The sequence below is a fragment of the Oncorhynchus keta genome, chromosome 1, assembly GCF_023373465.1.
Source record: "Oncorhynchus keta strain PuntledgeMale-10-30-2019 chromosome 1, Oket_V2, whole genome shotgun sequence".
Lineage (NCBI taxonomy): Eukaryota > Metazoa > Chordata > Actinopteri > Salmoniformes > Salmonidae > Oncorhynchus > Oncorhynchus keta.
The window spans coordinates 5,052,337-5,065,740 of NC_068421.1; the positions used below are offsets into that span (position 1 = coordinate 5,052,337).

The following is a 13,404-nucleotide window of genomic DNA, read 5'->3' on the forward strand; positions in this document are numbered from 1 at the left end:
TGAGAGATCTGTCACGGCCGTCTGTTTTTCTGACTGTGCTTCCGTCCGTCTGTCACCGCTGTAGACATCATAACTTCAACAGGTAATAACAGCACAAGTCAGAGTAGACTGCTGATCATCTGATCAATAATCAGTGTCTGAGATCCTCTCTTCTCAACTAATGTCTTTCTCCACCTTATATACACAGTCTTCAGAGAGTATTCACACCCCTGGACTTTCTACCACATGTTGTTGTGTTACAGCCTGAATTTAAAATGGGATTACATTTAGAATTTGTGACACTGATCCGACACACAAAAGCAAAATAACGTAAAAGTAGAATTATGTTTTTTTAGAAATGTTTACAAATGAATTCAAGCTGAAAAGGAAAGGGGGATACCTAGTCAGTTATACAACAGAAAGGGGGATACCTAGTCAGTTATACAACAGAAAGGGGGATACCTAGTCAGTTATACAACAGAAAGGGGGATACCTAGTCAGTTATACAACAGAAAGGGGGATACCTAGTCAGTTATACAACAGAAAGGGGGATACCTAGTCAGTTATACAACAGAACCTAGGGGGATACCTAGTCAGTTATACAACAGAAAGGGGGATACCTAGTCAGTTATACAACAGAAAGGGGATACCTAGTCAGTTATACAACAGAAAGGGGGATACCTAGTCAGTTATACAACAGAAAGGGGGATACCTAGTCAGTTATACAACAGAAAGGGGGATACCTAGTCAGTTATACAACAGAAAGGGGATTACCTAGTCAGTTATACAACAGAAAGGGGATACCTAGTCATACCTAGTCAGTTATACAACAGAAAGGGGGATACCTAGTCAGTTATACAACAGAAAGGGGGATACCTAGTCAGTTATACAACAGAAAGGGGGATACCTAGTTATACAACAGAAAGGGGGATACCTATCAGTTATACAACAGAAAGGGGATACCTAGTCAGTTATACAACAGAAAGGGGGATACCTAGTCAGTTGTCCAACAGAATACCTAGTCAGTTATACAACAGGGGATACCTAGTCAGTTATACAACAGAAAGGGGGATACCTAGTCAGTTATACAACAGTCCAACAGAAAGGGGGATACCTAGTCAGTTATACAACAGAAAGGGGGATACCTAGTCAGTTATAACAACAGAATACAACAGGGGGATACCTAGTCAGTTATACAACAGAAAGGGGGTTATACATACCTAGTCAGTTATACAACAGAAAGGGGGATACCTAGTCAGTTATACAACAGAGTTATACAACAGAAAGGGGATACCTAGTCAGTTATACACCTAGTCAGTTAACAACAGAAAGGGGGATACCTAGTCAGTTATACAACAGAAAGGGGGATACCTAGTCAGTTATACAACAGAAAGAAAGGATACCTAGTCAGTTATACAACAGAAAGGGGGATACAACAGAAAGGGGGATACCTAGTCAGTTATACAACAGAAAGGGGATACCTAGTCAGTTATACAACAGAAAGAAAGGGGATACCTAGTCAGTTATACAACAGAAAGGGGGATACCTAGTCAGTTATACAACAGAAAGGGGGATACCTAGTCAGTTATACAACAGAAAGGGGATACCTAGTCAGTTATACAACAGAAAGGGGGATACCTAGTCAGTTATACAACAGAAAGGGGATACCTAGTCAGTTATACAACAGAAAGGGGGATACCTAGTCAGTTATACAACAGAAAGGGGGATACCTAGTCAGTTATACAACAGAAAGGGGATACCTAGTCAGTTATACAACAGAAAGGGGGATACCTAGTCAGTTATACAACAGAACAGAAGGGGATACCTAAGGGGGGATACCTAGTCAGTTATACAACAGAAAGGGGATTATACACCTAGTCAGTTATACAACAGAAGTCAGTTATACAACAGGGGGGGATACCTAGTCAGTTATACAACAGAAAGGGGATACCTAGTCAGTTATACAACAGAAAGGGGGATACCTAGTCAGTTATACAACAGAAAGGGGGATACCTAGTCAGTTATACAACAGAAAGGGGGATACCTAGTCAGTTATACAACAGAAAGGGGGATACCTAGTCAGTTGTACAACAGAAAGGGGGATACCTAGTCAGTTATACAACAGAAAGGGGGATACCTAGTCAGTTATACAACAGAAAGGGGGGATACCTAGTCAGTTATACAACAGAAAGGGGGATACCTAGTCAGTTATACAACAGAAAGGGGGATACCTACCTAGTCAGTTATACAACAGAAAGGGGATACCTAGTCAGTTATACAACAGAAAGGGGATACCTTCAGTTATACAGTTGTCCAACAGAAAGGGGGATACCTAGTCAGTTGTCCAACAGAAAGGGGGATACCTAGTCAGTTATACAACAGAATACCTAGGGGGATACCTAGTCAGTTATCCAACAGAAAGGGGATACCTAGTCAGTTGTCCAACAGAAAGGGGGATACCTAGTCAGTTGTCCAACAGAAAGGGGATACCTAGTCAGTTGTCCAACAGAAAGGGGGATACCTAGTCAGTTATACAACAGAAAGGGGGATACCTAGTCAGTTATACAACAGAAAGGGGATACCTAGTCAGTTGTCCAACAGAAAGGGGGATACCTAGTCAGTTGTCCAACAGAAAGGGGATACCTAGTCAGTTGTCCAACAGAAAGGGGGATACCTAGTCAGTTGTACAACAGAAAGGGGGATACCTAGTCAGTTATACAACAGAAAGGGGGATACCTAGTCAGTTATACAACAGAAAGGGGATACCTAGTCAGTTATACAACAGAAAGGGGGATACCTAGTCAGTTGTCCAACAGAAAGGGGGTCATACCTAGTCAGTTGTCCAACAGAAAGGGGGATACCTATACCTAGTCAGTTGTCCAACAGAAAGGGGGATACCTAGTCAGTTATACAACAGAAAGGGGGATACCTAGTCAGTTATACAACAGAAAGGGGGATACCTAGTCAGTTGTCCAACAGAAAGGGGGTTATACAACAGAAAGGGGATACCTAGTCAGTTGTCCAACAGAAAGGGGGATACCTAGTCAGTTGTCCAACAGAAAGGGGGATACCTAGTCAGTTGTCCAACAGAAAGGGGATACCTAGTCAGTTGTCCAACAGAAAGGGGGATACCTAGTCAGTTGTCCAACAGAAAGGGGATACCTAGTCAGTTGTCCAACAGAAAGGGGGATACCTAGTCAGTTGTCCAACAGAAAGGGGGGATACCTAGTCAGTTATACAACAGAAAGGGGGATACCTAGTCAGTTATACAACAGAAAGGGGGATACCTAGTCAGTTGTCCAACAGAAAGGGGGATACCTAGTCAGTTGTCCAACAGAAAGGGGGATACCTAGTCAGTTGTCCAACAGAAAGGGGGGATACCTAGTCAGTTGTCCAACAGAAAGGGGGGATACCTAGTCAGTTGTCCAACAGAAAGGGGGATACCTAGTCAGTTGTCCAACAGAAAGGGGGATACCTAGTCAGTTGTCCAACAGAAAGGGGGGATACCTAGTCAGTTGTCCAACAGAAAGGGGGATACCTAGTCAGTTGTCCAACAGAAAGGGGGATACCTAGTCAGTTGTCCAACAGAAAGGGGGGATACCTAGTCAGTTGTCCAACAGAACAACAGAAAGGGATACCTAGTCAGTTGTCCAACAGAAAGGGGATACCTAGTCAGTTGTCCAACAGAAAGGGGGATACCTAGTCAGTTGTCAACAACAGAAGTTAGGGGGATACCTAGTTATACAACAGAAAGGGGGATACCTAGTCAGTTGTCCAACAGAAAGGGGATACAGTTGTCCAACAGAAAGGGGGGATACCTAGTCAGTTGTCCAACAGAAAGGGGGATACCTAGTCAGTTGTCCAACAGAAAGGGGATACCTAGTCAGTTGTCCAGAAAGGGGATACCTAGTCAGTTGTCCAACAGAAAGGGGGATACCTAGTCAGTTGTCCAACAGAAAAAGGGGGATACCTAGTCAGTTGTCCTAGTCAGTTATACAACAGAAAGGGGGATACCTAGTCAGTTGTCCAACAGAAAGGGGGATACCTAGTCAGTTGTCCAACAGAAAGGGGGATACCTAGTCAGTTGTCCAACAGAAAGGGGGATACCTAGTCAGTTGTCCAACAGAAAGGGGGATACCTAGTCAGTTGTCCAACAGAAAGGGGGATACCTAGTCAGTTGTCCAACAGAAAGGGGGATACCTAGTCAGTTGTCCAACAGAAAGGGGGATACCTAGTCAGTTGTCCAACAGAAAGGGGGATACCTAGTCAGTTGTCCAACAGAAAGGGGGATACCTAGTCAGTTGTCCAACAGAAAGGGGGATACCTAGTCAGTTGTCCTACAGAAAGGGGGATACCTAGTCAGTTGTCCAACAGAAAGGGGGATACCTAGTCAGTTGTCCAACTGAAAGGGGGATACCTAGTCAGTTGTCCAACAGAAAGGAAAGGGGGATACCTAGTCAGTTGTCCAACAGAAAGGGGGATACCTAGTCAGTTGTCAGTTATACAACAACAGAAAGGGGGATACCTAGTCAGTTGTCCAACAGAAAGGGGGATACCTAGTCAGTTGTCCAACAGAAAGGGGATACCTAGTCAGTTGTCCAACAGAAAGGGGGATACCTAGTCAGTTGTCCAACAGAAAGGGGGATACCTAGTCAGTTGTCCAACAGAAAGGGGGATACCTAGTCAGTTGTCCAACAGAAAGGGGGATACCTAGTCAGTTGTCCAACAGAAAGGGGGATACCTAGTCAGTTGTCCAACAGAAAGGGGGATACCTAGTCAGTTGTCCAACAGAAAGGGGGATACCTAGTCAGTTGTCCAACAGAAAGGGGGATACCTAGTCAGTTGTCCAACAGAAAGGGGGATACCTAGTCAGTTATACAACAGAAAGGGGGGATACCTAGTCAGTTATACAACAGAAAGGGGGATACCTAGTCAGTTGTCCAAATGAATGCATTCAACTGGTGCAGAACAACATATTTTTTTTTTGTTTACCCTGTCAGCTCTGGAAATGTCTTGAGTCAATAAGTATTCAACCCCTTTGTTATGGCAAACCTAAACCAGATCAGGGGTCAACATTTGCTTTAACAGGTCGCATAATAAAGCTGCATGGCTTTTTCCATGATAGAAAATACATGTAGCGCATCATGTTATGGGTATGCTTGTCATTGGCAAGGATAAAAAGAAAATGAATAGCGCTAATCACAGGCAAAATCCTAAAGGAAAACCTGGTCGTCTGCTTTACAACCAGACACTGGGAGACGAATTCACCTTTCAGCAGGACAATAAACCTTAAACACAAACAACAAATCTACCCTGGAGTTGTTTACCAAGGAGATGGTGAATTTTCCTGGGTGGCAGAGTTACAGTTTTGACTTTAAATCTGCTTGAAAATGTATGGAAAGACCTGAAAATGGTTGTCTAGTAATGGTCAACAACCAATTTCACAAAGTTTGAAGGATTTTGAAAATAATAATTGGTAAGTGTTGCACAATCCAGGTGTGGAAAGCTCTTAGATACTTACCCAGAATGCCTCACATCTGTTATCGCTGCCAAAGGTGATTCTAACGTGTATTGAATCAGGGTGGTTGAATACTTATCTAATAAAGATATATTTTGTGTTTTATTTTACATTTACATTTTTTACAAATGTTTTACAATTTTTCTTCCACTTTGTGTTTTGTGTCGATCGTTCAAACCAATGACAATGAAATCAATTTTAATCCCACTTTGTAATACAACAAAATGTGGATAAAGTCAGGAGGTGTGAATACTCTCTGAAATGACCCTAAAACAACTCCGTGTTCTGCTGAATAGGCTGGAATATCCAGATATGATAATAGATCAAATCTAAGAATAGATGGTAATATATGTAAAAAGTAATATATATAATAGTATATCTAAGTATAGATAGCAATATATCTAAGTATAGATAGTAATATATGTAATATATATATAGTAGTATAGATAGTAATATATCTAAGTATAGATAGTAATATATCTAAGTATAGATAGTAATATATGTAATAAGTAATATATAGTATAGATAGTAATATGTAATATGTATTAGTATATCTAAGTATAGATGGTAATATAAGTAATAAGTAGTATATATAGTAGTATAGATAGTAATATATGTAATAACTTATATATATATATAGTAGTATAGATAGTAATAATATATATGTGTGTGTATATGTATATATATATGTGTGTGTGTGTGTGTGTGTGTGTGTGTGTGTGTGTGTGTGTGTGTGTGTGTGTGTGTGTGTGTGTGTGTGTGTGTGTGTGTGTGTGTGTGTGTGTGTGTGTGTGTGTGTGTGTGTGTGTATATATATATATACATACACATATACATACATATATATATACATACACACACATATATATATATATATATATATAGTAGTTCTAGATAGTAATATATATATAGTAGTATAGATAGTAATATATGTAATAGGTAAGTAGTATATGTAATAAGTAATATATATATATACTGCTATATATAGATAGATATATAGTTATATATGTATATATAGTAATATATTTCATTAGTAATGTGTATATAGATAGTAATATACCTCTTTGACATCAGGCTCCTTAGCTCTAATATATCATCAAGCTTTAGATGAGATGCACCATCCTTTGATGACATAGTTACAGCAGCGAGAGCAGTGCTGCTGTTAGCAGTTTGCCTACTCTGGGCCTCTGTCAACCACTCTGCCAAACCCTCAGATCACCACTAAAACAGAGAGGATATAGTCCATGGATCACCACTAAAACAGAGAGGATATAGTCCATGGATCACCACTAAAACAGAGAGGATATAGTCCATGGATCACCACTAAAACAGAGAGGATATAGTCCATGGATCACCACTAAAACAGAGAGGATATAGTCCATGGATCACCACTAAAACAGAGAGGATATAGTCCATGGATCACCACTAAAACAGAGAGGATATAGTCCATGGATCACCACTAAAACAGAGAGGATATAGTCCATGGATCACCACTAAAACAGAGAGGATATAGTCCATGGATCACCACTAAAACTGAGAGGATATAGTCCATGGATCACCACTAAAACAGAGAGGATATAGTCCATGGATCACCACTAAAACAGAGAGGATATAGTCCATGGATCACCACTAAAACAGAGAGGATATAGTCCATGGACCACCACTAAAACAGAGAGGATATAGTCCATGGATCACCACTAAAACAGAGAGGATATAGTCCATGGATCACCACTAAAACAGAGAGGATATAGTCCATGGATCACCACTAAAACAGAGAGGATATAGTCCATGGATCACCACTAAAACAGAGAGGATATAGTCCATGGATCACCACTAAAACAGAGAGGATATAGTCCATGGATCACCACTAAAACAGAGAGGATATAGTCCATGGATCACCACTAAAACAGAGAGGATATAGTCCATGGATTTCACAGTAGCCATCTTCTTTCTGCATGCTCTCATTGACCAGAAGCATCATGTGTCCTCCTTCCTCTTGGATCCTGAAGTTGAATGTTTGTTATGTGTTTAGCATGTAGATCCAAGGCCAAAGCGTAAAACTGTGTTTGTGTAATGCAGTCATGTGTTGTTTTTATTTTTATGTTTGTTATGCATGACAGTATTATTGTTTTTGCACATGTGGAGTCCAAACACAGAACAATCAAAGTTAAAACATTACATTTTATATTACATGAAACTATAAATGGTTGTTTGCCTGTAGCAGGGGCCTCAACATGTGTTCTGAAGAGAACCTCTAGGTAACCTAGACAACCATAAACATGTGTTCTGAAGAGAACCTCTAGGTAACCTAGACAACCATAAACATGTGTTCTGAAGAGAACCTCTAGGTAACCTAGACAACCATAAACATGTGTTCTGAAGAGAACCTCTAGGTAACCTAGACAACCATAAACATGTGTTCTGAAGAGAACCTCTAGGTAACCTAGACAACCATAAACATGTGTTCTGAAGAGAACCTCTAGGTAACCTAGACAACCATAAACATGTGTTCTGAAGAGAACCTCTAGGTAACCTAGACAACCATAAACATGTGTTCTGAAGAGAACCTCTAGGTAACCGAGACGACCAAAAACATGTGTTCTGAAGAGAACCTCTAGGTAACCTAGACAACCATAAACATGTGTTCTGAAGAGAACCTCTAGGTAACCTAGACAACCATAAACATGTGTTCTGAAGAGAACCTCTAGGTAACCTAGACAACCATAAACATGTGTTCTGAAGAGAACCTCTAGGTAACCTAGACAACCATAAACATGTGTTCTGAAGAGAACCTCTAGGTAACCGAGACGACCAAAAACATGTGTTCTGAAGAGAACCTCCAGGTATCCATTGACAACCAGACTGAACATACAACCAGTCTCTGTGCTTCTCTGCCCACTTCTCAACCAACAGACATGCACTATGGTAGATAGGTGTAAATGTACACACAATACTCCATATCTCTCTCTCTCACACACACACACACACACACACACACACACACACACACACACACACACACACACACACACACACACACACACACACACACACACACACAAGCAATACTCCATATCACACACACACAATACTCCATAACAGACACACTGTAACAGGAATTAAATTCCTTTATGTTTTATTCAACTAATTCTATTCAACACTCTGTCCACTCCTAAGAATTTGTAAGACCCTTATTTGCATAAAATGGACAGAGACCAGTCTCAAAACCAATCAGCAGCGTTTATTCTCGAGAGTACTGAACACGATACAGTTTACCACAGGTTATAAACTGAAAATGACGTCATTCGTTTTCTAACTGTCCCGTCTCTTCTCCCACCCTGGTAAAAAGGCAGTATCTCAAGCCTTCCCACATCGTCTCCCTACCAATTTAATATAATTTATGACCAAGCCAAGGTCTCCCTGTGTAGATAAGCATTCTACCCAGTCTGACGATAAGTTCATTAATTTCTGCCAAGGAACAGACAGTCCATGTTCTACTTCTTGATTATATTTACACACATTAACATAATAGTATTCTGATTAGTCAGTCCTGATTGAAATGTATACATAATTAGTCATTATTGATTAAAAAAAATCCCTTAACACACACACACACACACACACACACACACACACACACACACACACACACACACACACACACACACCGAGCCATGTCAGCGGTGTAACCTGGGCCCTGTGTGTGTGTGCTGTCAGCAGGTGGTTGATGAGACTCTGGATGTAAAGGAAGTGATATACAGTGCTGAGAGAGTCAGCGTTATGCATGGTGATGAGCTGGTGAGTACAGCACAGTGCCCCCATCTGGTTAACATGGGGAACTGCTGGTGAGTACAGCACAGTGCCCCCATCTGGTTAACATGGGGAACTGCTGGTGAGTACAGCACAGTGCCCCCATCTGGTTAACATGGGGAACTGCTGGTGAGTACAGCACAGTGCCCCATCTGGTTAACATGGGGAACTGCTGGTGAGTACAGCACAGTGCCCCCATCTGGTTAACATGGGGAACTGCTGGTGAGTACAGCACAGTGCCCCCATCTGGTTAACATGAGGAACTGCTGGTGAGTACAGCACAGTGCCCCCATCTGGTTAACATGGGGAACTGCTGGTGAGTACAGCACAGTGCCCCCATCTGGTTAACATGGGGAACTGCTGGTGAGTACACCACAGTGCCCCCATCTGGTTAACATGGGGAACTGCTGGTGTGTACACCACAGTGCCCCCATCTGGTTAACATGGGGAACTGCTGGTGAGTACAGCACAGTGCCCCCATCTGGTTAACATGGGGAACTGCTGGTGAGTACAGCACAGTGCCCCAATCTGGTTAACATGGGGAACTGCTGGTGAGTACAGCACAGTGCCCCCATCTGGTTAACATGGGGAACTGCTGGTGAGTACAGCACAGTGCCCCCATCTGGTTAACATGGGGAACTGCTGGTGAGTACAGCACAGTGCCCCCATCTGGTTAACATGAGGAACTGCTGGTGAGTACACCACAGTGCCCCCATCTGGTTAACATGAGGAACTGCTGGTGAGTACACCACAGTGCCCCCATCTGGTTAACATGAGGAACTGCTGGTGAGTACACCACAGTGCCCCCATCTGGTTAACATGAGGAACTGCTGGTGAGTACACCACAGTGGCCCCATCTGGTTAACATGGGGAACTGTTGGCAGGAAGGGGGGTTGGGGGAAGGAAAGAGAGGGAGGGATGGGGGGGAAGGAGGAAGAAGAGGAAGAAGCAGGAGGGAGGGACAGGGATAAAGGGGGAAACCAAAGAACCATAAGTCCCTCTGTTTATTCATAGTGGGGGCGAAACACCCATCTGCACGTCGGCAGCAGGCTTGACTCCTACCTTATTGTACCATCCAGATGGCATTTATTTTCTGCATGGATGCATGTATGTAAATGTATCGGAATGAACACAGGTTTCCACTGAATGTGTATTGTATTGTATTTATCCACACAAAGAGTTGAGGTACCTCAGCATCTGTGTGAGTGAGACCTATGGCTGCCTGTCTATTAATCCTGCATCGAGCTCAATGGTGTTATTACCATGGCAGGGGCCTGCAGTGCTTTACATATAGTCACCCATAAGGTAGATATAAATAGCTTGATTGTTCAAGATAAAGATTATTATTTTTTTAAATATATTATGCATGTGTGTAGTCTGTTCACTCTGTATTTGGTCTTATGGCCATGTCTGTCTTATAGTGTATGTTATTGTCTTTACACAAACTAACTCTGTCTCTCTCTCTCTCTCTCTCTCTCTCTCTCTCTCTCTCTCTCTCTCTCTCTCTGTCTCTCTCTCTCTCTGTCTCTCTCTCTCTCTCTCTCCCCTCTCTCTCTCTCTCTGTCTCTCTCTGTCTCTCTCTGTCTCTCTCTCTCCCCTCTCGCTCTCTCTCTCTCTCTCTCTGTCTCTGTCTCTCTCTCTGTCTCTCTCTCTGTCTCTTTCTGTCTCTCTCTGTCTCTCTCTCTGTCTCTTTCTGTCTCTCTCTCTCTCTCTCTCTGTCTCTCTCTCTCTCTCTCTCTGTCTCTCTCTCTGTCTCTCTCTGTCTCTCTCTCTGTCTCTCTCTCTGTCTCTCTCTCTGTCTCTCTCTCTCTGTCTCTCTCTCTCTGTCTCTCTCTCTGTCTCTCTCTCTGTCTCTCTCTCTGTCTCTCTCTCTGTCTCTCTCTCTGTCTCTCTCTCTCTCTGTCTCTCTGTCTCTCATCTGTCTCTCTCTCTCGCTCATCTGTCTCTCTCTCCCTGTGTGTCTCTCTGTCTCTGTCTCCTCTAGGAATCCTACCGTCCTCTGGGTGAGGACTTCAGCTTCGGGAGCTCTGCTCTGATTGGTCTACTGGTGATAGCGGTGGCCATAGCAATGGTGATAGTGATCAGCCTGGTTATTCTGAGGAAGAGGCAGTACGGAACCATCAGCCACGGCATTGTGGAGGTGAGCTACGACATCACACACACACATGCCAATGCATATGGTGTGTTAACACACACACACTCTCAACGTACACCACACACACACACACACAACAAACAAACACACAGTACGGAACCATCAGCCACGGCATTGTGGAGGTGAGCTACGACATCACACACACACATGCCAATGCATATGGTGTGTTAACACACACACACTCTCAACGTACACCACACACACACACAGCGCTTGTAGCTCAATGCATTCTCTAAGGTCCCTGTACTCAGGCTAATAACTTGTTATTTTAGCTCAGGTTCTATTTCACCCCTGATCTGACCTCGACCTCTGTTCTCTCTGCTCAGGGCCAATACCTGGACATAGATTTATTACAGGACTGTTGATACCTTGTCTTTAAGCTCTGCCTATTTCACCCCTGACCTGTCCTGTGATAGGTTGACCCCATGCTGACCCCAGAGGAGCGCCACCTCAGCAAGATGCAGAACCACGGCTACGAGAACCCCACCTACAAATACCTGGAACAGATGCAGATCTAGGATTGGCTGTGGCACCGAGCAGAGAGGAGGGGCCAACATACTACTGACCAATAACAAAAAAAATACTCTCCTCGGAAATAATTTGCGTAAATTACATCAGATCACAATACATATACTGATTTGTTTTCAAACCGATCCTTGAAGAATAATGCTAAAACTACTGCTACTATTGTATTTTCCAGCTCCCTTTGAATCTTGGGGTTTCTTTCAAAAGGGTGATGTACGTAATCTCTCTCGTTTTCTATAACATGTGATTTAATAATGAATTATTACTCTCTGAAGATTTAAGATGTGTTGTTTATTTGTTTGTTTATTTGTTGTTTTTAAAAAAAAAAAACGTGCAACAAGGTAAGAAACCAAAAGCAACGCCATTGTTGACTATAAATGTATCTCGTCATCAGTCAACAAGGAGGACACTAACATTTTGTTTTCTCATCGTACCAGTGTCCCAAAACCTTCTGACGGTCTTCTCATAATAACAAAGCTGTTGTTGGCTTCTTTTCCAATAGATTGTATATGAAGGTTCTTTGTATAGTGAAACTACAAATGAGGAAAAAGAATGAAAACAAAATCATGAATTCAGTTACTTTCTATTCTTCGTTGTGATTACAAACAAAATATACATAAACAGTTTAAAATATATATATATATATATATATATATATATATAAAAAGTAGCTGTTTTTATTCCACCAAGGAAGAGAGGCTGAAACTGGGATGGTGGCTGAGCTAGGTTGGGATGTTGTGGTGCAGACAGACAGGAGCGCGTGCAGACAGACAGGAGCGCGTGCAGACAGACAGGAGCGTGTGCAGACAGACAGGAGCGCGTGCAGACAGACAGAAGCGCGTGCAGACAGACAGGAGCGCGTGCAGACAGACAGGAGCGTGTGCAGACAGACAGGAGCGCGTGCAGACAGACAGGAGCGCGTGCAGACAGACAGGAGCGCGTGCAGACAGACAGGAGCGCGTGCAGACAGACAGGAGCGCGTGCAGACAGACAGGAGCGCGTGCAGACAGACAGGAGCGCGTGCAGACAGGACAGTGTGCAGACAGACAGGAGAGCGTGCAGACAGACAGACAGACAGACAGACACAGGAGAGTAGACAGACACAGGAGAGTGTACAGACAGACAGGAGAGGAGACAGACAGACAGGAGAGTGCACAGACAGACAGGAGAGTAGACAGACAGACAGGAGAGTAGACAGACAGACAGGAGAGTAGACAGACAGACAGGAGAGTAGACAGACAGACAGGAGAGTAGACAGACAGACAGGAGAGTAGACAGACAGACAGGAGAGTAGACAGACAGACACAGGAGAGTAGACAGACAGACACAGGAGAGTAGACAGACAGACACAGGAGAGTAGACAGACAGACACAGGAGAGTAGACAGACAGACAGGAGAGTAGACAGACAGACAGGAG

The 13,404-nt window shown here is 42.9% G+C and overlaps 1 protein-coding gene and 1 long non-coding RNA gene across 28 annotated transcripts in view; one reads left to right on the forward strand and one right to left on the reverse strand.

Moving 5' to 3' along the window:
• The window catches only part of aplp2 (amyloid beta (A4) precursor-like protein 2), a 112,294-nt gene extending 99,078 nt beyond the window's left edge, over nucleotides 1-13,216 (forward strand). For 9 of the 18 annotated variants that reach the window (XM_052465706.1, XM_052465213.1, XM_052465403.1 and 6 more), the window contains 3 exons: nucleotides 9,215-9,295; nucleotides 11,292-11,447; nucleotides 11,879-13,216. In XM_052465706.1, coding sequence (XP_052321666.1) covers nucleotides 9,215-9,295; nucleotides 11,292-11,447; nucleotides 11,879-11,980 — 339 coding nt within the window. In that variant the 3' untranslated portion in view covers nucleotides 11,981-13,216. The remainder of the gene's footprint in view (nucleotides 1-9,214; nucleotides 9,296-11,291; nucleotides 11,448-11,878) is intronic. The other 9 variants (XM_052465307.1, XM_052465495.1, XM_052465625.1 and 6 more) reach the window with 2 other exon arrangements.
• On the reverse strand, nucleotides 6-5,896 carry LOC127908268 (uncharacterized). Of its 10 annotated transcripts, XR_008066550.1 has the most exons (9): nucleotides 4,908-5,896; nucleotides 3,994-4,272; nucleotides 3,798-3,858; nucleotides 3,173-3,580; nucleotides 2,878-2,939; nucleotides 2,470-2,531; nucleotides 1,495-1,617; nucleotides 630-691; nucleotides 6-534 (listed from the first exon to the last, which is right to left on the reverse strand). It is a non-coding gene; the product is annotated as an uncharacterized LOC127908268 (long non-coding RNA). The 10 variants fall into 10 exon arrangements; XR_008066755.1 differs by lacking the exons at nucleotides 1,495-1,617; nucleotides 2,470-2,531; nucleotides 3,798-3,858 and adding an exon at nucleotides 2,086-2,179 and having other exon boundaries at nucleotides 630-722; nucleotides 3,994-4,024; XR_008066747.1 differs by lacking the exons at nucleotides 1,495-1,617; nucleotides 2,470-2,531; nucleotides 3,798-3,858; nucleotides 3,994-4,272 and adding an exon at nucleotides 2,086-2,179 and having other exon boundaries at nucleotides 630-722.
• Nucleotides 13,217-13,404: the final 188 nt, after the last annotated feature.